Below are 25637 nucleotides of genomic sequence, written 5' to 3' on the forward strand. Positions count from 1 at the left end.
CTACAACAATTTTAATCAAAAAGAATCAAGAACCACTTGTATTGTCTGAATGTAAACACGATGCAAATATAAAATACAACCAAAACAGTGGAGTCGTGTGCAGACAAATTTATAAAGCAAGATATGTTTTTATAATACCACCTGCTTCATAATCATAATAGAAACGGTGAAAATGGCCTGCAAAACAATAATAGTTAATACATTAAAAACAACAATACTGTAGTTAGTTGACAAAAAGTGTTACAAAATAATTCAAGGCTTACCACAACAACAAAAATATGGACAATTTCCCATCCATATCCGAACCGGCCCAGGATAACAAAGAAACAGCCTGTACTCCTGGACCCAAAACTATAAGCATGTTGATGACGACAGTCTGTTCTCAGCTGATTGTGTTGAATTTTGTTACTTTATTGTTCCCTTCCGCAACCAACCTTGGTCACACCAAACTAGCCAGACATTGTTCAGTTTATAAACATGACCTTAAACTAACCTGGTAAACAGGAGTTGATCGTGGGTAAATTGTGTGCCGAAAAGTCGGGAACCAGTGAATCATAGACCCCGTGTTAATAATGTAATAGGCTGGGTGTGTCAACAGAGGGCGCTGTTTCTATTTAGCGGGCAAGTTTCAGGTTGCATTATCGCGGACACTGTCAATCGTCGTACTATGTACTGCCCGGGACGCAACAACAACCGTCCACTTCCCATGGTCGTGCGGCTGGTGCATGCAGGGGTGAATTCATGGGCTTAATCACAATGTTCTCAAACAAATATTTAAAAGCCTCACACTTTCTTTAAAATAAAATCAAAAATTCAAAATACTATGCTGACATCTAAACTTCTTTTCTCAGTTCGGTTATGAAAATACCTGAGTGAGTAAACCAGATCTTGGATATGAAAGGCACGAGAGGTTTAGACTTGATTCAAGGCCCGTTCTCGTGGGAGAGGTCCCCTAAGCATATCGCGCCAACTAGCAAACAATCCGTGAAGCAGTGCGCGCTCGATGCAGAGCATAAAAAAAAACCAATAGTTTTCTGGCGATGGCACGGGATTGGGACTTGAGTCCAGTCTACGAGAAACTAGAAAGGGGGACTTTTTTCAGTGCCTGCCCGAGGCCCCAGGTTGAACGCCAATAACCTCTAGAGTACAAGTTTTCACAAGTCACTAAAACAAAGCCATGGCTTTCAAACATTGTCACGAAAGTGTGGTGCATGCACTCTTCTGTTTATTAGCGCAATAAATTGAGGACATGGATTTTAAATGGTGCCATGCCCACATAAACCTTTATCATGGTATGTTCCTTGTATCGAATAACAATAATGAATGTTAGTAATCGAATTGGGGGTCTGCTTCATTCCACTGGGTCGAGCTGACCCGAGGGAAGTGGTTTTAAAAAAAAATTGAATTTTTACTTGGATGCTGCGTCATGCTGACACAGATCCCGAAATATCCTGACCCTCAGATCCGACGGCGGGACAAGCGTCTGACTCGAAAGTTAGAGTGGACAAAATTATTTACACCCAGCTTAAAAATGTTGCCAATAAATCGTTTCACAATAATCAGAACAGCGCCCTCGTTTTTTGTAGTTGTTCTTCAGGTGTGGCGTGAGATTCTGCCCCCCCCCCCCCCCCCCCCGGAGATTCAGTCTTTCCAGCCAGGCGCTGGGAACGAGCGAATCCCTCCATATGGCAAACTGTGTACAAACTTCTTCTGAAAGCGCCCTCTTTTGAATCATCCTCCTCATACCACTGGGGGACCGAATCTCCGATGGACAGAATTCCCTGATGGGACGCGGCGTTATTCCCATCAGTATTATTAGGCGTGTGAAGTCATGGAGATCGATGTCAATTAAAGGAACACGTTGCCTTGGATCGGTCGAGTTGGTCTTCGAAAAGCGCTTGTAACTGTTTGTTATAAAATGCATATGGTTAGAAAGATGTTTTAAAAGTAGAATACAATGATCCACACACATTTGCCTCGAAATTGCGTGGTTTTCCTTTTACCTTGCGAACTAACACGGTCGGCCATTTATGGGAGTCAAAAATCTGACTCCCGTAAATGGCCGATCGTGTTAGTCGACGAGGTAAAAAGAAAACCGTGCAATTTCGAGTGATGCATGTGTGGATCATTATATTCTACTTTTAAAATATCTTTCTAATCATATGCATTTTATAACAAATGAATACAAACGCTTTTCAAAGAACCAACTCGACCGATCCAAGGCAACGTGTTCCTTTAATATATAACTAAACCGTAAAGTCCCCCACGTCTCCCGTTCACACACAAGGACACAAATGAAAACAATTATTAACTGTGAACTAAACCATTATTATTGTAATGTCTTCAAGTTTTTGACTGACTTAAAAATCCATTCTTCTTTATCGTCACTTCTTAATTTAGCATCATTGATTTCGAAGACCGATTTTTTTTTGTATACGATCCATGTCGGCTTCGCCTTTAAATTTGCAAGTTAAAGGCAGTGGACGCTATTAGTAATTACTCAAAATAATTACCAGCCTAAAACCTCATTTTGGTAATGAGTAATGGGGAGCTGTTGATAGTATAAAACATTGTGAGAAACGGCTCCCTCTGAAGTGACAGAGTTTTCGAGAAAGAAGTAATTTTTCCACGAATTTGATTTCGAGACCTCAAGTTTAGAATTTGAGGTCTCAAAATCAAGCATCTGAAAGCACACAACATCGTGTGACATGGGTGTTTTTTTTCTTTCATAATTATCTTGCAACTCCGACGACCAATTGAGCTAAAATTTTCACAGGTTTGTTAATTTATGCATATGTTGAGAGCAGGTGAGAAGACTGGTCTTTGAAAATTACCAATAGTGTCCACTGTCTTTATGGATAAAAATAATAATATGAGCACACACCCAGTCTTGCGATGGTGCCCCAGTGTTCACAAACTTACGGGGCCGCGCACGATAACAACAGAGAACAGCTGACCCCCACAAGGTCTTCCTTGCTCCTGTGGTATAGGCCTACTACCCCTCAGGTTTTTTTTCTTCAGAAAACGGGACTACACAACAATGGAAGTACCACCAGGGACCAATTTCATGGCTCTGCTTACCCGCCGAATTCTGCGCTTACAATCACGATTCCCCGCTTACGTGCAAGCGCCGAATTTCTGTGCTAGCCTTGTAAGCCTAGAATGCCTAGTAACGGGGAGTACGCACGCGCAGAAGCCCAAATTCGCCGCTAACCCGTGAAATACGCTTGCCGTAAGCACATAATTCCATGCTTCCGTAAGCGCCGATTCTGTGCTTACGGTAAGCAGAGCCATGATATTGGGCCCCGATCAGTAAGGATAGTTGCGCTTGCCCTTTTTTCTTAATTAATATTAACAACGGGGTCGGCAAGAATCACAAACACAATAATTGGATGATGTCAGGTTCTTTGGATTATATACAGTATTTTTTAATTTCCTTTCTCCATTGGTTTGTGAAGACAGGTAATCAAAGTAATGTGAGCAAATTATTTGACGGCCGGTGAAATAAAAAAAATGCCAATTAAGATACAGAGATCAGCAGGAAGAAATTACGATAACATTGGTCTGAGAAGGAAAAGTGACGATTAAATTAATTACAGTAAATAATTGATTGCTTGAAGACGGGAGCCCCCTTGAATTAAGGACATCCAATTTGGCGGCTGTGGCTCACGGCTGTGGCTATCGCTTAGGGTGTTATTAAGTGCAGCACATCACATGTGATGATCCATCCAGCTACAAACAAGCTTTAGCTCTGGCAGGGTAGTTAAAAGCCCCTGCTGCTCATCGCTGCGCCTGCTGAATAAGCCACAGGCGGCCGTGAGCCGGGAAGTCGCTCGATTCAGGCAGAGCGGCGAACTGATATAGCGCCCTCTATAGCAAAATGCCCTTCCACTCTGCGGTATCCCGCCCTCTGCGTTGGGCCGCACACTCTACGACATGACGTCAGGCTGCGGAATATCTTCACTATATATGGGAATGGAATTGGGAGGCAGGCCCCGTCGCTCTGATCAGTGTCTGATACAGTAGCTGGAACAGCTGTGTATCTCTCCAACTGGGCTGTCCAAATATGGCCGATGGTAATGAGGATGAGAGGCTTTTCTATGTCTTGGACTTCCTCCCCCAGTTCTCCAATGAGCGTCCTAAGCTGCCTCCAGCTCGCTCGTGATCAACCCCGGCATCATTTTACGGAAACCGTTCCTAGGAGCCTGCAGTCAATATTAAATCTTCCACAAACTTTTTTTTCTCAATAAAATAGATTATCATAAATACATTCATAATATATCAAAAAGTATGCAACTAAAAATGGTTACTGTCGGCCTTACACTGGTCCCAGACACAGGTAACACAAGTATGTAGCCACTAGGCTACACCCTGTCAGTCGTGGCTTAATCACAGACAGCTGAAAATATCAAATTCTCTTGGTTTTTATCACAGGTGTCAAGGTGTATGAGGGATTCACTCGCAACATCTGGTAAAAACATCACACCTGAACTTACCACTTATTACAGAAATCTAAATATAACCCCAGGCCCGTCGTCATCTGAGGGAATACCCTCTCATGGGGATAGTTCTACTTATAGGGCAAGCAATCGAACGCGAGCTGGCCCAGAATACCTCTCTTGAAAAACCGGACCACACCAAGAGCCGGGGCCCGGTCGGCATCAAAAATAGGTCCTCAGTCCGAGCCGCCTTGATTCAATCAGTCGTCTCTTTTGATGTTGAGGTTTGATGCTGTTTTTGGTTACTGCTGCAGTGACGTCATTTATTTTGCATCTGCATCGAGTTTAATAATTTCTGGCGGGAACAATAACGGCTGCAGCGTATATTTTAATTTATTTTTCATACTTTTCAAATTCTTATGGAGGAAACATTAATAATGGATTAAATCAATCGATCAATCGATCAATATTGATCGAATAATCGACCAACTAATCAATATCGTCCATCCAATCACCAGATCAACAAACCAATCAATAATTTGTTTTATTACATCTATTTAAAAAGTCAACTTATCAATAATTAAAATCAATCAATAAATCAATCAACCGATTGACTGACTATGAATTTATCGATCGCAATTTGATAAATAAGTCACTAAATCAACTAACTGTTTCTCTTATTTTTCTTTATTTACTTAATCAATGATTAAAATCAATAAATAAATAAATCAATCAACCGATTGACTGACTATGAATTTATCGATCGCTATTCGATAAATAAGTCACTAAATCAACTATGTTTCTCTTATTTGTCTTTATTTACTTTAATCGATTGCGTATACTTAATCAGCAGAGATATGCAATCCGAGAGGGTATGCAGTCTCCCAGTGCACATACTCGTGTGTATTATTGTTCTTTGCGCATAAACTTTTGTTGACGTAAGGGGGCATGCCAAACCCCAATCCGTACACAGCAGACGGCGAGAAACGCACAGTCGTGGTTGACTTTCTATCAGTGGCCAGGCAGATCTGATCGTGATCTGTTGTTGCTAGCTCTTTTACCGAGTAGACACCGTGAGACTTGGACGTCTAGTTTGTGGATACAATTTCATAATCTTTGCCAGCCTTCGGGGAGGAACGGCCGTCACTGGAAACGCTCAAAATAAAAGGCCTACGTCATCCGTTGTCCAGGCAACTAGAACCCCACGTGCCGAGGAAATTTTTGAGTGATTGGGACGAAGTGTCGCGTTGCATCATGGGTAGGTGAAGAGTAGCAAAGATGGCGGACACCGAAGATGATACTGCCGTCGGTTCTCGGCCGAAATCGGCGTTAATGAGGCGACATGAACAATTGCAACGCTGGAAAGGCTCAGAACTCGATAAGGAAAAAAATTACATTGATCCTAAGAGAATAAAAGTGAAATTTGCTCAAGGATGTGTGTTTCTAGCGGCTTGTGCCAGCGGCGACACGAGCGATGTGAAGAAAATGTTAGCAAAGGGAGCTGACATAAATTATGCAAATGTCGACGGGTTGACCGCTCTCCACCAAGTAAGTAAATGCACTTAACTTAGCGTAATACTATGTGAGACCTTGGTAGACTACCTGAAGGGTCTCCCCCAGGTATGCATTAGCGGTCTGATCGGAATTTGCAGTGATAGGGTCCATGATTGCTCCGTATGACAGTTATGGAAAGTAGATATTGCTTGACCTCTGTCTCATTTGAATATTCAAAATGGCCGCCTGTCAGTTCGTGTACATTTGTTTGTGCATAGTTGGTGTATTTTGAAAATCTGGTCCTGGTTGGTACACTATTGAAGGGCAAGGGGTAGTGTTTGGACATGAAGGGTTTTGTAAATCTAGTGAGCTGTATTCCTTGCATGTTTTTTTTTAATTAATTGAAATCAAAACTTAAAATAAAGTGAAGTCTGTTTTGATTTTTGGATGATTGATTGAATTTGATTGATTGTTTATTTCTTGAGGGGTTGGGCTTTTATTTTTTATTTAGTTTTAGTTTTTTTAAATTTTAGTTAATAACCTTTCTACCTCCGTGGTTTTCCTCAACATTAAATTGGTTTGAATAAATACGATATGTGGTGGTTTGTCCCGCTATCATTTCCAGGAACTTCTGTCCTTTCTCTATGGAGACTATGCTCAGTCATATAGATAGGTCATGTATAAAGTCTTATACTTGTAAGTTGTATTCAAAACTTTTTGCCTGTCAGTAATGTCATGTTTTATTTATGCACTTAAATGACCTAGAGCTTTTGTTTTGATACATGACCTTGCCAAAAGAAAGCTTGATGTGTTCTGTGTATTCTCAGTGAACTCTGCAACCAAAAATTGTAAAGAACAACAAATTGTTACCGTCATTCAGAATCCTCAACAAATTGCTTTTTGAAAACATGGCTGGTTATTGTAGACCGGCATTGCATGCAGCATACCGACCATTGGTTACCAAAGTTGCATGTTGGAGAAACCAAACTGGTGTGCTACATGTAACGCTGGTTCGCAATAACCTACGATTTATTTTGTGTGTTTTGGTTGATAAGTGGGAGCAATTCTTCTGGGCTACGCAGTACTGGTAAAAAAAAATTGCTGCATTTTAATACGTTATTCAATAAGCAACTCATGCAAATCTCAAAGATGTCGCTATACGATCTGCCATATTTTTTATAGCGTTTTGTCAAATTTACCCAGTGTTGGCAATATCCTCATCTTTTTATAAACGAGGTGGCGGTTGGTTTGCCATACTTTTTAATTTTTTTGGGGGGAGGGTGTTAATTGTTGGTGTCTGACAGGGTTAATTCATTGTTGTCCAGGGTCGGAGTTCATAGGTTAGCCTTTCAAACCACCATCTTGCTTTTAATCCATCAAGGTCAAGAAATACAACTCAGGAAGTGGAATTAGTTTGGTCCCTTTTACTTCAAATGTGTATAACAATCAGCAGTGATGATTTGTGTATAATACATGTTATGTACTCCAGTCCTCGAAATAACCCATGGCACCCACAGCAATTGCCGTGGTGCCCTGTGCCTTTGCTGTGGTGCCCTTTGCAAAGTTCCAATACAAACCATAGAGTTATATATAAGAACTAGAGGGTGCACTGGTGATGCTGCTTGCACAAACGCGACGGGACCGCAAGATGACAAGCGCGCCATTCTGTACGCACGTTTAATATGAAATACACGTTTGAGATTTTATTTATTTAACGCTCACGTGATGCTGTTTGTTCAACTTACAAAATGGCCGCACAAACACACACTGTGAGATGGCTGTTTTGTCAACTTAGAAAATGGCTGCCTGTGCGCATGCTGGGGTGCGTATATAGGCCAGTGCGCCCTCTAGTTCTTATATATAACTCTACGATACAAACTTACATTTTCCTCAGTCATAGAGGTGCCCCTTTACCAGAGGGAAATTGCTGTGCCCCTCTAAGGCCTTATACTCATAAAAGCAAGCTAGGGTAACCAGCCTCGCTACCATGGGCTGCGCTGTATTTATCCTCGTCATTAACCCATGACAAGAAAGCACTGACAAACAATGCTGTTAGCCTCCAAAAAGGTGACTACTTTGAGACTAACACCTCTCAAGTGCTTTTGGGACAATTATTGGTTCTAAGTACGACTTTGTGCGTGTGAAAATGCAAGTATTTTGGCGCAATCCCATTTGAATAAACTATGATTTAAACGGTCATCCTAACCTGCATCGTTGTCAATCATGTTACAGAATCAAAAAAAATGAGAGGGGCCTCGTTACTCTATGACTTGATATCTGTTACATGTAAATGTGAGCTAGCACGCTTGAGCAAGCGCTTCGAGTGATTCGATAATTGAATTGTGCCATAGACCCTATATTTGCACTTTTAAATTTAGCGTTATGGGTGAGCAAGCACTTAGCAAAAATGGCAACAGTAAGATCGATCATCCATGGGAACGAGGTTGAGATTGTTGCAACATGGTACACTAAAAAGAGTTATTTCAAGATTTTCTGTAGTTTAAATTTCAGTTTTCAGAAACTCCCATTGGCTAATGACCCAATTCGCCTGACTTCATCACAAAATCAAACTTGAATTCCAAAAAATGGCAGACCATGTGTCTAAGGTGCAGAGTTTACACTGATGCCCTTACTAATCCTTCTGAGAAAGAAAGAAATTGTTCTCATATTCTTCAACAAATTTGTTCTTTTAGAAAATAATGAAGGCTTGGAGACACAGGTAGATGTACATGTAGGTGTGACAAAGAATTATTTCCCTCGTATAGCACTGAACAAAACACTGTACAAAGTTTTGTGTTCTTGCCGCCAGAAAGTTTTCTCTTTTTGGGGGCATTTGCATGTCTGACTCTAGTCGTTGTAGTTGATCAGAACTCGGCAGATTACTGATTTTTCTTTGTTTTTCTCAGCTGTACCTTTGGAAATTGTAAAGTAAAGTCTCTTGTGCTGTGCTGTGCGAAGAACTTTTCTCGTTGTTGTTGTTGTTTTGGGGGTTTTCTGTCTTTTTTAAACAAAATGCAGAGCTGCATGACCAAGAAATGCTTTCATCCAGCAAATTTGTGCAGAATATTTAGAGTGCACCATGTTTTGTGCGAACTGAATACACATGCTAAGTAAATAATTGTTGGTGTATTTGAGTAGTAACGGATGCATTTTGTGTAGCATTTTGCTGTGCTGGAATTTGGCCACTGAGCTCTTGACTAAACTCTAAGTATCAAGGATTCTTCACACCCTCAACTGAAACGAAAGCCTGGACAGATGCGTTAAAATGTAAAGGGACCAGCTGGTCAGTTATACTGGGGGAATCAAGAAGATTACTTGACGCTTATGAGCTTGGGTACTGTGTTACTTTGGGTTATTTATTTACATGTGTAAAGCTGATTCAGTTTTACTGTATGGAATGACTTAGGCTAACATTTGAAGATGCCAGTACGATCCTAATTAGTAGGATTTGAAACGTCGAGTTGAAACCAACGGTTCTTTTCAGAACCACCCCAACTCATTAGAGATAGTCATTACATGGTGTTACCGCAAACCTTTCCAGATCCTCATTAGATTTTAGATGCTTCAACATTTGTTTTTCGAAGTGTGGCTTTTGGTCAAGCAATCAATTTATTAAATTTTTCTTATGGGTAGTACTTCAGTACTCCACGAAATTGAAAGATATTTGTATTTATCAGTTTAAAATAAAAATGCAGTGAGGTGTTATTATTCCAAAATACAAGACTGCTGGACTTGTACAATTGTTTGGTCGTAAGTTTACTTGCCCAATGCTAATATCACTGGCCTTGGGCAATTTGAGCCCTCAAATGGTGATGCTACATTTTGTCTGGCATTTTCCTTTTCTATTTCAGCGTTGCCCTAAACTTTTATAGTGACGTGCCAGCAAGACCAGTAAAATAAGATGGGGCACAGAAGATAATTTCAAGGCGGCGGCAATATTTCACTTTTCATACACTGTACGATGTATCTAGCCACCCTTTTAAATGATGCCCCCTTCTGTTAACTCCATTGTGGGGTGTGATTTCTATATTTTCAGTCGCATCCGTTTTTTTAAAACAATAAATAGTAAAAAGTGCTAGTGGAATCAAATTGTAATGAAATATGTGTCTGTTTGTAGACGACTGAGTGTTTAGTTTAAAATGTTTAAATGAGGGAAATCCGTAATCTCAATAACTTGGCCCAGATTGCATGACTGAAATGCGAGAACAAAAGTATGGGGATTTGTGTTAGTTGGGTCAATATCATGTTTCACTGATTCAATTTCTGTCACACATATTTATGGTACTGTACGACCATTTTGTTTTGCTCCCATACAAAACAGTGTTACCAAAGCGAGGCTTTATTGGAAACTAGTCTGGTACCCCTTTTAAAAATTATTTAGAACCAGTAGTCATACAAACGGGAACTTGACTATTTTGAAGATGGACCCTGGATAGTTATGTATGAAGATGAACCCTCCCTCTTATGTTATGTGCACGAAACCGCCTGACCTGTCTGGTATGTCAACTATGAATAACGTACAGGGACAGCATTTTGTCACTCACGGAAGATCTCTGCAAGATAGACAAGTCAGATTTCTTGACTGACAAACATTGCAGGATGTTATATAAACATTTATAACTTTCAAATAAATCAAGGTTCTTGCTGAACTAAAAGTCTCACTGACTACTAACAGATGGGGGAGGGGGGGGGGGGCGGGGCCCAAGTGCTATTTTTCTTCCTGTGTGTCGCAGGTTCCTTTATTTTGTGGGAGGGTTTTGGATTGTTTGGGTTAGATTTGTAAGTAAGCTGATAACATTTCAATTGGGTGATCTCAGAAACCATTTCACAAGTTGTTGAATGTGTTATAGTTTTAGAAATTTGTTTTCATAAATATTTTGTTGAATCTTTGGATTTTAAAGTAAAAAGAAGTAGGCCTAAATCTTTAGAAAGATGACTCTTTATGTAGAATTTTTTAGTGTTACTAGTTGCAGCTCGTTTGGGATGAAATAGAAAAGAAATTACTCATAATTTTCAGAATACAATTATGCGATTAAACAATGAACATGTGTTTATCCTTGCCAAACAACTGTACAATACATTGAACTTTTAAGCAATATTTCTCCTAGACAAGATGTTCTTAATTTATTTCTTATTTCTGACACATTAATAAAATAATTAGATGCTTCTTAAATCCCATCTTGAGTCCTTTCCGCATTACACAGCCATATGACAACAATGGGACTTAATGACAGTAAGGTGCTACCATCTGGGGGTCAGGTCGGGAGGGTTCATTGACCTGTGTATTGTCAAGTGTAGAGTATGGCCAAATTGAAACAGGGATGACTAGCATTGTAATTGGTAATTAGATATGAACGATCGACTGCTGGATCGGAGACTGTGTTTTAAATGATGATCGGTATGGTATTGAGAAACTTTGGGGCTGTTCCCTGGTATGGAAGATTGGCATCCGTGTGTGGATCATTCTTATCTTCTGCTCTACAATATGTTTTTCATACAACCAATCTGTAATACATGTAAATGTGAGAATATTCTGGAGTCATGTTTTGTTCTATAGTCGTTTTTCATTCTGTAGTCTTGTGGGCGATAAAGTCGTGTGTCTAAATTAAAACACCTTCCACACCAGTGACAGTTTTGGATAATTATTGAGAATTTGTGTGGATGCTTTACAAATGTACAGATGCATGCACATTGTACTGTTGCTTACTTGAAAACACGGTGATGCAATAGACGAGTGAGTTTGTTGTGTTACTGAAAGAAGGGCAGACATGTACGTGTTTCAACGGTGTTATAAGCTATGTGCAAAATTGTGTTCCAAGAAAAATCAGTGTGAAAGTTTGATCAATTTTCTGCCATTCATACACGTACATACTTGTACATGTATATATGTAGGTCATTATCGGAAGGTTAAATTCGGCATGGGAATGTGAAAACATTTATGTCATGTTCTTTTATGAATATCATTTTATGGCCCGCGAATTTATGTTACTGGGATCATGGAGTTTCCTCCATGCTGGGACAGAAGCACTTTGTGTGCCTAGAAGAAGGATGTAGAGCCTTACGCCCTTCTTCTGGGCACACGGCAATCTATTCCCAGAAACAAATGGTGTCAACATGTTCCATTGCACATGTAGTTTAACTCCAACCCAACCCAATACTCAATTGGGAGGCGTGATTACTTCACATTTCTGATTTCCCCCCATGCCCCTGATCAGTGCCGTGGTGCTTGGTGCCCTTTGAAATGTTCTGGAAGTACAAATTGACATTTCCCTTCAGAGAACTGCCCCTTACCAAGAGGGCAAAACTCATTGCCCTTTCAAGAATGAAGTGGCAGACATAATGTTGAACCCTGGTGTAACTCTTCCATCTCTTTGAAGAAGAAAAAAATAAATTAAAAAACAAAGTTAATGGTGTGACGTCTCAATCCTTGCAGAGTCTTTCTAGAAGAAAACTCTGCTAGAGTACAAACGTCAGGCCATTAACTATCTTTTGCATGCCATTTATACATGTTGGTTTGATAGCAGTTTGGAACAGCTAGGCATAATTTTCTCTTAAAATTTTAGTCCCCCCTTTGAGTGCACACCAAAATACAGTGAGAGTGAGAGGCGTGCATAGCTCAGTGCTCTATGGTAAGCTGCTGCAGGATTCTATTTTAACAATCGGCTAACACCCTTCGTTTTGTGCGTCTATTCACCCTGAGTATAATGTGGCTTCCTGCGATCCTATTCAGCGTTCTGAATAAAACGGTTTACGAGGATGAATACACCTAAATATTTATTGTGGAAATATTCTTCAAAAGGAATTTTTGTTAAGTGGTTTGGAGGCTTTATTTGGTTTTTCCTTGAACTGGAAAACAACACAACACAGCACCATTAGCAGGAGTCCTGCTTACGTGTAACTTAAATCCTTTTCAGACCTACTCGGTAAATCTAACCCCAGGAAATTCCTTGGGAAGTTGAACCAATCAATGTTCATTTCAGTTTGGATCAGGGTTTGTGCTCAACTTTTGTAGTGACTTTCCAGCAGGATCAGTTAGCTTGTCATTTTACTGCAGGCAGGCCTGGAATTTCATCTTTGAGAGTGCGAGGCCATTTTCATTCTCAATCTGCAAAGGCCGCTTCCATGAGGTTTATCGCGAATAGCAAAATATCAAGAGAGGGCGCTGTTGAACCCACACAAAGATATAGGCGATGCTTGCGCGAGCAGTGCATGACAACATACACCGCATAGCAAACTGCCCCATCTGCCTACCCACAATGCATTGCGGTTCTGAATCGCGATAAACCTTTGGAAAATCTTAAAGTCTGCGAGAAACTTTTGAAGGGGGCACCAATGCCAAGACCACGGGCAACGGAGGACTCCATGGCATCAGTGAAATGCCAGACCTGTTACTAGTTAGTCAATTCTTTGAATAAAATACCAGTTGGGATGGGATGCTTTTTGTTGTATAATACAAAAATGGGAAACACTGTTAATTTTGTGGGGAAAATATGAACATTTAATCTTCTCAAAAGAGGTGTATTTTACTAATGAAAAACTGTCTTGCCTATAAGAATGAAGTATGTGTATCACTCTCTGGCGTGGCCTAAGGATACTGGTAAAACATACACCAAGGAATCCCAAAGATATGCCAGCCTCCAGCCATAATGTACTGCATTCATGCACTCCCCACAAACAGACAAATAAAAACCCAAGGTTACACAGAAGCTCATAAAATATTCATGTCATTTTGCTCAAGGTGAGGGGATCATAACAGTGATTTAACAAGTAGAGACTACATTGTATTCAGGACCAAAACATGTGCATTACCGATGTCATGGTAGACTGTGTATGAGCGTACTGCATTAGGCGCAGAGGTAGTGGTGAACCAATTTCAATAAAATGATGCACAGGGTATGTGGTTAAAATAAAAACAGTTCAGATTGTAATAAATAACTCTATCTAACCACACATAGTGTTCTTTAGACACCATTTTTAAAATTTGGACACAATGCTTTATCTGTCATTTAGGCCTATACCAGTAAATTGTAAGTGAAATTGTAAGTGAATTGTAAGTGAACAATTTGGACACTAAGTTTTTGTAAATTTCCAGCAAATTTCGACACCCTCTTACCAAATCCTGGTTAGAACCTTTCAACTACATGAGTGCGATATGACCAATATTCCTGTGCTTTTGTTGTTGTACAAATGGAAATAAAACAAACAGACAAACGATCATCAATGCACTGCAAAAAAAACCCTGACAGTTTAGATTGTGTATAAACTATTCACTATATGGGTACGATAATAGGGAACCACCAAACTCTTACAACTCATAATGTCTGTAACATGTACACCATGGCGCATTCACAAAATAGTTGGCAGTTTTTGTTTACTTTTTTGGGGTAAGAATAACAGGTCCTTCTGAAAATGGTGTGCAAGCAACTAAATTATTTGATAGTAGGGCCTACACATGTAAGTTACAGACCACACTCTATAAGATACAGCAGGGACATGTTCAGTGTACTGATGATGTCCAGTGCAGGCACCACTTCAGTACAGTTTATTTTGTTTGTGGTAAGAATAACAGGTCCTTTTGAAAATGGCAACTGAAACATTCGCTACTAAATTGCAGACCACACTCTAACTTAATACAGTGAACATGTTCTGTGTACTGATGATGTATACTACAGACACCAGCACCACTTCAGTAGGGACTCTCCGATGCTAATCTATTATAATACCATACAGGCATGACAGGGGTTGGTGATATGGCAATCTGTGTGTGTGTGTTGGTTCGGTGGTGTTCATTCAGAACTTACATGTAAATTCTACTTTATCCCCTGCTCAAGGTTCCAACAATAGCAGCGCATACCATGGATTGAAAGTGAAGAATAGTGATTGAATATCATTGTAGATTGCAGCTCTGTGTCTGAAGTATTCAATTGTTGTGCTTGTAGTACATGATGGCCCATGTTGTACACATGATGTACATTGCATTGGGTTACGATATACAGTTAACATTGGGGTTAGGTTTGCGGTAACACCTTGTACATGAAATGCGTCTTGATGAATTGTTACACCTCGGTTCTCTTTGCAGAATGGCCACAACTTATAGAAAGATATTTCATGTTCATGGTGTTTTTATACCCACCGCGCTGCAAATTCTCAAATTATGTTACTTACTGTAATTTTGGACTACATGTATAAGCTATGGTTTATGATGACAGTCAGGCAGTCAAAGTTCTTCATGACCTATATTCCACTAGGCTGCTTGCATATATAATTCTGAAAATGTTGGTACATGTACTACATGTATGTAAATTGCACACAGTTTATTTAGAGTAGAATTACATAATAACAATGTCAGTGAAAACACTGAAATGTGGATTGAAAAATCAAGATTTATCCCTTAAAAAAAGTATTTTTCGGGGTTGAACAAAGAATTTACTAGAGTGGGATTCGAACCAACGACCTCCGGATTAGTGTGCCGGTGCTTATACTTGTAGTCCAAAATTACAGTCAGTAAAATAATTTGAGGATTTGCAGTACGGTGAGTATAAAAACACCATGAACATGAAATATCTTTCTATAAGTTGTGGCCGTTCTGCAAAGAGAACCAGAGGTCGTTGGTTTGAATCCCACTCTAGTCAATTCTTTGTTCAACCCTCAAAATCTTTTTAAAATTTACCCAGTCAGTTTCCCTTGTGGTTTATATTGATATTAAAAAATGCGTGCAACAAAAAGTACCATCTGAAACAGCATTTGTGAACCACATTGGTGAAAGTCAAGTAGAAACCACTAAGCTACATTATGTTAGCTAAATTGCAGTTACTTACAATGTAACTTTTTAAGTAAAAAAAAAAAAGACTTGATAGTATAGTTTGTGTCATCTGTAAATCAAGGAGAGAAGAAAGTAATGGCCGTCAGTTGAAACGCACTGAACAAACTTGGACTCTGGCAATAGTCCACTTTGTGCACCCTGAACTTCAAACCTGGATGTAGACACTATGCACTGTTATTGATGTTCAGGGAGAATTTTGTCCATGGTATTCATTAAATACTATTGTCTGCTGTCATATTTCATGTCTGTGTGGGGTTTGTTTTTATGTTTAATGACCCCTTTACACATTGAACTCTGAGTGACCGTGATTTAAATAATGACTCTGGGTGAACATAGGTGGATCCACATTGGTTGCTGAACGTTATTGGGAGAATTGCCTTGGCGTAGCAGCCAATGAGACTGCAGTACTTTAAAAAATAATGTATTTGTTTTTTAATGGCGCAATAATTAAACAAAACTCTGAAACTGTACTGCAATCTTGTAAAGTCACAGGGTTTGCCCATAACTTTTTCAGTGACTTTCCAGCATGTGACCAGAATACACATAGCTTGTCATTCCACTAATCTATTAGCTTTTTCACCAGTCCTTACTGTATAATGGACTTTTTTATTAGTCCTTTTGTTTTATATATTATGTTTATACAATATTGTCTGCTTTCAAGCAGCATTATTTATAAATTTGGTTTCTGAAAACCCTTTTCACATGGCTCCATCCAAGATGGGATTTGAACTGCGGTTCGACAGAGGTGAAAGACAGTACTGAATCCATCAAACTCGGGCAAAGCCTGGGAAGTGTTTTGAGGCAATTTCTCTTGGGTTTGAAGAAACCACCTCACTGATGTACAGTAACTAATAATTTTGTCAATTTGATTTGTCATTTACCCAGGCTGTCATCGATGAGAAGTTGGAAATGGTGGAATTCCTGGTTGAAAACGGGGCCGACATTGAGGCACAAGACAATGAAGGCTGGACTGCTCTCCACGCTGCTGCTTCTTGTGGATTCATGGATATTGCACAGTAAGTATTTATTGATTTTAAATCCTCGGACAAGAAAACATCTTGACCAGGAGTAGTCCAGGGAAGTACAACAGTTTAAAAACTGTCATCAAAAGATGTGTCTTCCACAAGCCCCTAGTCATAAAGTATGAGCCTCTTATAAGAGGCGGCCATTTTGAGGCGGAATGCGGTTTATTTGATAATGTTCACACTATGGTCAGTACAAGAAGTAGCTAAGCACAATAAATATGCTTATCAGAATAAGGTTTCCAGCTAAAACAGGAATTATCTGTGGCTGGTATCCGCCTTATTTCTGCTAAGCAGAAATTGTTTTAGCAATATTTTCTGCTTTTAAGCAGTTCTATGAAATTGTTCCCAGGTCAGTTGCGAGAAAAGCTTGGTGTACATAACACTTGGGGTTGAAAAGTCATGTACACTAGGAGAAATTAACAAGATGGATATTACAGACAATGATCTGTGTGAGTTCAAATAGCTCATGACTTCTAGTAGTGTAGGAAAGTTTGACTCGGTGACCTAGCCATGGTCAAAGTCAAATCACTCGTTTAATCACAGCCATGTTTACATGGATGTTGGCCGTCTCCCTATCTTTGTCAACCTGTAACTGTCATACATGTACATTGTATAACCAAGGATCACACCCAAGTTCATGGTAAAAAAATCTTTAAATCTGTTTAAGAAAGAAACTATCAATGCAAGTGCCGCAATGGTCCAATACAGAAAGGGATTGTTGTTCATGGAATTATTACAAGACAAAGTTGGTTTTTATATATAGCGCTTTTCACGCCTGAAGGGCGTCTCAAAGCACTTTACATTGTTACCCCTGGTCACTGGGCCTTAAATCATTCCTTAAACCATCTCAGCTCCCTGGGGAGTATACAGCCTTGTGCAACAACCGCGCTACTCGGCTAAATCAATCATAAGAACCATCTCTGCCCTCACAGGTACCCATTTACCCCATGGTGGAGAGAAGCTTATATGGTTAAGTGTCTTGCTCAAGGACACAAGTGTCATGACCGGGATTCGAACCCACACTCTGAAGATCAAACATCAGAGCTTGAATCCGGTGCTCTTAATCGCTCGGCTACGTCACCCGCACAATGACCCTTTCTCTCTGCCTTCCAAAGCAGATGACATAAACAGCGCCAATGGTTCCCTAGTTCCATGAAAGCTGACTAATAGTGCAGCAACTTGGAATTCAAGTCTGGTTAGTGTTGGTTGGTGTTTGTTATCAATAGAAGTCTGCCCAGTTGGATTACCAATTGACTTTTGGATCCTAGAATGCTGTGGTCTGCGGTAGTGTTTATGGATAACTAACCAAGTTCAAAGTATACACAAAAAGAACTACATGTACATGGACAAACGAAGAGGATATGACTGGGTTACGTGTACATAGACCATTATAAAACTAGTGCACCACTACTAAAAGACCATCCAAAGTTTCAAAAAGAAATTCCAGGTCGTACACGGTGTACTACTTTTGAGGACACCCACCCCCCCCCCAAAAAAAAAAAGTAGTACTTGAGCAATCACTGTACGTGTATTTCTAATTCTGATTAAGAAGTAAAAACTAAAGGACTCTCAGAAAAGCAAACTTACAAACTAATCCGTAGCCCAGAATCCAATGGGGAGAAGATGAGGACAGACGTTTATGTTTTAGATGTGGGAGGAAAATCCACAGAGAATTATTCCTGTGAAAAACCAAGCAATCAGGTAGGGACTGAAAACCCAATCCACTTACATGTAGTAACAACCGGTAAGGTAAACCACCCAGTGGGATTCGAACTGGGGTCCCATCGTAGGTGGAAGGCGAGGAAAGATATCGCCATGCCAACCTAACCGCCCCTCAAACATATCAAACATCTTTCTGGTAGTAAGTCGATCATTTTAAAACCAACAGTGTATGTTTGGATATCTGAGGTCAGTCTGTACATTTTATATTGTCTTGCCCTTTTGACAATCTCTTAAGTGTCTTAAAAACCATCTCAGTAGGAAACCTCATCAAGGATGAGATTCCAGACCCAGTAGGGGGTTCCCCTCAAAACCAAACCCTGGCTGGATCTTCCCTTAAGAGCTTGCTTCCCTATTAATTGACTGCAGTTAACCTGCATTTGAAATCAAGCCTTTCAATCTATCATTTAGACAGTGTGCCGTTCCCTTGTAGTGCAGTAACCCTTCATCCATCTCAAATTCCTAAACTGTCTGACCGAAAACACAATCTGAAGCTTCTATACGTACGTACCATGGATGTACATGACATAAATGCACTCATGCAGGCAGCTACTTTGGTGTTCAGTTGCGATGGTATGGATCATGGAACTTCTTGTCCTATGACATACATACATTTGTGATAAACGTTCAGTTCTGAAAAGTATTTGTACGGTTCTAAAAAAAGTTACAGTGTACTACATGTATGCAACTATGGTACAGTTTCCAGTTCTTACATTGTATGTCTGCCATGCAATGTTATCAAATCTTAACTAATAGCCTTTGCAAATGTAAATTATATTGTGTCACAACAAGTAAGGATCAGAAACATGTACATCAAGGGAAGTTTTAAAAACTCCTATAATCTCCATTAGGCCTGGAATTTCATCTATGATAGGGCAATTTTGAAAAGGGCACTTTCGTTGGAAAATCTTAAAGTCTATGTGGGGAACTTTTGAAGGGGCACCAAGGCCAAGACCAGGGCAAAAAAGGCTGTGGCTTCCGTAAAATTCCAGGCCTGTTCAATAAAAGTGAAAATGTCTTAAACAAAAACAAAAACTGAAGAAAATACAAACTTTGAGTATCTTGTATGTATTTAGCTGTATGGAAGTTCAACCACAAACAGGTGAATGTACTGTAATTGAAGTGCTGTTTTTATATTCAAGTAATACCCCTAAACTGTTTTTGAACTTGTAGTTTTTATCTGTGCTGGGGGGAGAGGAGCCTAGCCCTGGATGGTATTTTATCTTTTAAGTACAATACAATACCATTTGTAAGGTTCCCTGTATGCATTAATAACAAACTAAGCGTGGCTAGATGAAGGGCTCTGACTGTTCTAGTTCTCCGCTGTCTCAGACCATAGAGCAAGGAACTGCTCTAGGGTCTGACTTGATGGATTCGATAGCGGCTCTGACTGAATCACTGAGAAGGCCTATTCTATAATGCTATCACTGTTGCTAATGGGGCATAGCCGTAGCCAGAGCCGCTTGATCTAAAAATGCATTTGGATTTCTACAAAAGGTAGTTTTCCCCAGCTAATTTTACCCGAGGACCAGCCAAAACTATCTCCAAGTGATCTGGCTGGCCAGTTCAGTGTTAAAAAGAAACCTGAAGTGAAGGGCAAAGCCTGTTCTGCACTTCAATCAATTCATGTTTTCTGAGCCATCCGAAACTCTGATTATATGACTGAGAGCCCAGGCTAGCTGAACTAAACTTTGACCCTAACCTTTCTAGAGGTCAACTACTTTGAAAACACTGAGGTGAAAATGACGATAGTGATCTTCAAACATACAAAGAAACAGCGAAATTTTCCAAGAGTGAAAACACACAAACAGAATAGTGTAGTATTTACAGTTGTGGTACTTGTGTACAAGCTGGTTAATTATTCCCATAGCCTGTACCCATCATTATTTGTTCAGCTTTGCATGGTAACTGCGTTACACATGTTACCATACAAGCTGATCATATGAATGCGCGACTCTAGCATGGATGTCTTTACCATAGAGTTCTCATGGACTAGGTCAGTTATATATTATCGCATTCACATTTTTCATGATGAACTTATGACATTATGTACATCAGGCACCATCTACATCCATGTAGGTTGACTCTTTGGATGACATCCTAGTGCTAAGAGCTGTATACATTGTGAGCCATGACTCATTGGTTGGGCTGGATGGAATGCTTGACATGCCTTAGATGCCAGTTACCTAATGCCTGACACATACTGGCCACAAGGGGGCACCCTTCCCTCCTGTATTATTACACTGGTAGCGGGTCTGGCATGCAACATCAATGTTGTGATTTGCACATGGTTTTGGGTAAACCGCACTGACCACAACTATTGAACGACAAATCTGATTATTTTTGTGAAATGTGGAAGTGTTGTAAGTGTCACAAGAAGGGTCAGCACAAAAAAAAAACATGGACCTGTTTCAAGACACTGGACACTATTGGTAATTGTCAAAGACCAGTCTTCTCACTTGGTGTATCTCAACAAATGCATAAAATAACAAACCTGTGAAAATTTGAGCTCAATTGTTCGTCAAAGTTGCGAGATAATAGGCTAATGGAAAGAAAAAAACACCCCTGTCACACAAAGTTGTGTGCTTTCAGATGCTTGACTTCAAGACCTCAAATCTAATTCTGAGGTCTCAAAATCAAATTCGTGGAAAATTACTTCTTTCTTGAAAACTACATTACTTCAGAGCCGAGCCGTTTGTCACAATGTTTTATACTATCAACCTCTCCCCATTACTCGTTACCAAGTAAGGTTTTATGCTAATAATTATTTTCAGTAATTACCAATAGTTTCCACTGCCTTTAAAGTTGATTTACAAACTTTATATTTAGTTCTCTATGCTGAAAAACAGAAGGTCTTTTGTGTGACAAAAAACATTTGTTCAATATACAGTATCTTTGGCAATGTGTAAAAAGAAAGAGAAAACCCCCCATTAACACGCTTTAGAAGCACTGCACGAACACCCTTAAATCTGTCTTTAATTGTCCCCCCGCCCCTTGCTCATTGAGCAAGTGCATTTGGCGACACCCAAGACGCGCAATGCAGCTATCCAAATGTCGGCAAGCTTGTCAACATTTTGTAATGGGATTTTAGCATGTCAGCTATTTTCAGACTTTTAATTGCTTCTGTGACCAGTCTATAGTTTTAATGACACGATTTAATGGATTGGGCTGTTAGATGATTTATTGTATCTGCTTAGATTAAAACTGAATACACATGAACTGGTACATGTACACAAAAAAAGCAATCATACAATTCCCTTTAAAAAATTAAAAAGGGACACAGAAGTTAGGACCAATTTCGAGGCTCCATTTTCTCTGGAGTTTGTCACCATTTTCTGCTTGCTGAGTTAGCCCACAAATTCTGTGCTTGTGTTATGCAAAAAAATGCTTAGAGTATTACAAATGTAATAATGTCACAAAGCACACACATGGTGTTACTGCAAACCAAATATATACACAAATTCTTTGCTATACATTTGTGAAATATGCTTATATAAAGCGTAGATTTTTCTGATATCATTAAGCATAAATTTGTGCGCAAGCCTTGCGGCAAGCAGAGCTATGAGAGTTGGCCCTGGCATTCACTACATAGTAGAGGTGTGTGCATGTATAGATTAAGCATAGTTGTACAAATACTGGTATCTGTTATTATCAGCATGGGCACGATTTGGGAGTTAAGATCCACTGTTAGGCCAAGTAAAAAAATACCAGTTTATCGTCCGGGTGTTTCAAAAAAGAGGAGGATGAGGGCCTATTTATTTTTTATTTTTTATTTATTTTCAAGGTGGGTGCCAAGCATTTTAATTCAAATTGGCCACCATTCTTCAGTTTAAAGTCACCACTTACTTAATGGTATTACAAGTTCTTTAAAGATAAGTAAGTTAAATGAGAAATACACAGACAATTTGTCTTTTTTTAAAAGATTGAAAATAAAAAAATAAAATAAAAAAAAGGATGCGGCCTCCAAAAAGGATGTAGGAGAGGACGATTAACTGGTATTATTTTTTACTTGGCCTTATGTATCACAGACAAGACCAAGGTATTAGAAAGAGATACACAGATCTATAGTAATGATTTCCCTGTGTACATGTACACCCCACTTTCTTGACATGTATTTTTTGCTGTACAAACATGATGGGAGAATTTTTTTTTATTTTGTGGATAATACAAGAACAGTGTGTCCTGAAAATAAGTTATTTTGAAGTTATGCTCTTTTATAAATAGTAGGTCACAGGTCTGGAACTTCATCTTTGAGAGGGTTTGGCCATTTTCTTGTTGCTATGGGCAATTCAATTTGAAAATCTTTAAGTCTCTGAGAAAAATTTGGAAGGAGCTCCAAGGCCAAGATCAGGGGCAACAGTGACAACAGAGCAGAGAGGTCATGTCCTCCCAGGCCTGAGGTCATGCAGGGAATCCAAAAAACAAAATGGATGTCTACCAAAATCTCTCTGGAACTGACACTGGAAGGGATTATAGTTACGTTCGTTTAGCTTCCCTGGGTCGACCAGCCCCAAGTTACCCTATCCAAAAGCGGGTCACTTGGGGCTGGTCAGAGGTGCTTTGACGTCACCACAAGAAAGGTCACGATATGATGCGTATTTTTTTTCAAGGTGGAACGTGGGTAAATATCTGCACACGTTCGTCCTGAAGAAAAAATAGGCGACTTTTCCAGGACGAAGGTGAGGTAATTATCAAAGCCCACGTTCGTCCTGGAAAAAATGAAATATGCCACTTGGATGAGCACACCGGGGTCGACCCAGGGAAGCTTAGCTAAACGAACGCAACCAATGTTAGAAGTCTTGGCTGGAATTCTGACTGGCTTGAAGTGTCTGCTGAGAGCATGGAGCCCTAAACACATAAGCTGTCTGGTTTATGCTGCAGCTCAATATCGCTTAATTGATAGACCCCAGTGATGTGTGTTGGATTACTATAGAGCTGGTTGACTTAGATAGGTCATAGGAATTAGAATGGAGTTCTAAAGGTGCATTTATCTGAAACATTATCATACAATTAATGTTTACTGAAGTTTGTTTATTTTCACCTTGAACTGCTGAGAATGGTTATTGCATCATCCATTTTTGGAAAGTTTTCAAGAAACACAAATCCATGGTAGGAAAGATCTGTGACAAAGAAGGTATAGGTGCACAAACTTTGAAAGGTGTTTCAGGCTGCATGTTTGTTATTTTTACTGGGTGTTTGTTTAATTTAAAATGAAGATTTGTGATCAATGTATTTTTCGGTTTGGTGGGGGGGGGGGGGGTGGGGGGATAATGAAACGATGCATGCAATATACTGTAAAAACTGTTGGGATGTTTTACACTTGGTTTCAGCAAGGTGTTTGATGTTACCTGGGATGAGTGTGGGTCGACTTCCAATCAAAGACAAATAATGATCATATGTTGGGTTGTGTGTAATTTTAATGAAGACAAAGGAGATAAGCCTTTGTTAAACTGTGTAGAAGTTTGTTTTCTCATTTTACTTCTCGGCTTGAACATTTAAAACAAATTTGGGCCCAGTTAACGTTTTCAGCTCCTGCAGTCTTGTGAATTTTCCCCACAAATTTGATCCAAGGTAATGTCTCACAACTTTAAGCTTTCCAAAAAACCCAAGAAACCAATATTTTGGTCAATGTAAAAAAAGTTTTACTAGGGATCCTCTTTAGCTTTTAATACTGCAACTACTGCCCAAGAAATAATCTTGACAGCTAGCTTTCCTATGCACAGAGAACATATAGCATTGACCTGCTACCCAGCGCCAACTTCGAGTTCGTTTTTGTTTTCTTCTTTTAAAGTAGAATGATCTGTACCTTGTCCTACCTGTGCTATTCCATGCTTTGTGTGAATAATCATGGGTAAACAGTGTGAAAATTAGCTTTATTGTTATTACTGAGCGTGTGAATATGTTTCTTTGGCTTTATGGATAAGGACGGGTCCATTCAGACTCAGTGGTGGCCTTTTAAAAAAAAAAGTTTTTTATTTGTGCTATTTTTATTTACGATGCTGAACTTTGTCCTGAGATTAAAATTTTATAAACAGATTACCACATGGGTTGACAATTTATTTTAAAGCCAACTGAAATGTCATCAGTGGAGAATTTGAGTTGAGTTTAATTTTACCAGTTTTTTAGAATATTATTTTAATGAGAAATTGCTTACATCATACTGCCGGACGGCCACTTCTTTAACTGATTTGGGCTGTCTACCCAACTATCACCAGGGGCATATTACCACCTACTCCTGGGGCTGAAAAAAAGTTATTACCTTCACAGTTGTTAGGATGTTGTATAATCATTAAGGCCGGTTTATAGTCGGTCATGCGGTGGTCGCGCAATGGAAATCCGCGCGCAATCCTGAGATTGTGGCCTAAAAACCGTGTACTTTTATGATCGCTCGTCAAGATTTCCATCGCCCGACCATCGCGCGACCGACCATAACTCGGCGTTTAAGCTTGCTAAGACAAACTAGATAAATCTTCTCTTACTGTACATGTCTAAGCTGCTTGGTTCTTGTTCATATGAAAACATTTCTCATTTTGAATCTGCATTATTTTGTAAAATAAATGTCGGGTCTAGTAAATATTTTAAAGCTTTATAAGCCCAGCGGTCTGGTGGATTTACCCCCAAACATTGGGTGCTAAATCCATTTTTTTTTTTCTAGGCCTGATACTTCACGGAGGCAACAAAGACGATTGCCTCACATGCCCCTTGGTGCCCTTCAAATGCTCTAGTAGAAATTTACAATTTCCTCAAAGGATCCCCTATACCAAGGAGAAAATGCCTTGGTGCCCTTGCCCTATCAAAAACGAAGCATACACTGTATGCTTCTTTTTGAGAGGGCAAGGGCACGAAGTACAGACCTGCTGCATTTTAGTTTACAACATCATGACAATGGGAACATATTTTTTACTTCCTATACAGCCCAGAACCCTGTTTTGATTTTTAAATACATTTTTTGGCCCCTGGGTGTTTTCATTCACTTACAAACCAGTCGAGAGTTGATTGGACGTGAAATATGCACGATACTCCAGGGAGACTGGGCTAGGCTTGAGGTTGGCAGCGCCAGTTCAGAATGACTTTAAACACAACCCATTATGGTCTTAAATAAATTATATTTAAAATGGAGGGGAAGTCTCCAGATGC

At 39.6% G+C, this 25637-nt stretch overlaps 3 protein-coding genes across 15 annotated transcripts in view; 2 read left to right on the forward strand and 1 right to left on the reverse strand.

Annotated features, from left to right (window-relative positions):
- Positions 1 to 457, reverse strand: part of LOC139939701 (uncharacterized) — an 83951-nt gene extending 83494 nt beyond the window's left edge. The window contains exon 1 of the mRNA XM_071935777.1: positions 264 to 457. The gene's annotated coding sequence lies outside the window, so the exon portion shown is untranslated. The remainder of the gene's footprint in view (positions 1 to 263) is intronic.
- Positions 1 to 25637, forward strand: part of LOC139939507 (homeobox protein Mohawk-like) — a 236856-nt gene that overhangs the window by 116153 nt on the left and 95066 nt on the right. The window lies entirely within an intron of this gene.
- Positions 5476 to 25637, forward strand: part of LOC139939983 (protein phosphatase 1 regulatory subunit 12A-like) — an 83255-nt gene continuing 63093 nt past the window's right edge. For 6 of the 13 annotated variants that reach the window (XM_071936163.1, XM_071936167.1, XM_071936165.1 and 3 more), the window contains exons 1-2: positions 5477 to 5987; positions 16642 to 16772. In XM_071936163.1, the coding sequence (XP_071792264.1) occupies positions 5718 to 5987; positions 16642 to 16772 (401 nt within the window). In that variant the 5' untranslated portion in view covers positions 5477 to 5717. Of the gene's footprint in view, positions 5988 to 16641; positions 16773 to 25637 lie in introns of all 13 variants that reach the window. The other 7 variants (XM_071936160.1, XM_071936161.1, XM_071936166.1 and 4 more) reach the window with 2 other exon arrangements.

This window comes from Asterias amurensis, chromosome 7, assembly GCF_032118995.1.
Source record: "Asterias amurensis chromosome 7, ASM3211899v1".
Classification (NCBI taxonomy): Eukaryota; Metazoa; Echinodermata; class Asteroidea; order Forcipulatida; family Asteriidae; genus Asterias; species Asterias amurensis.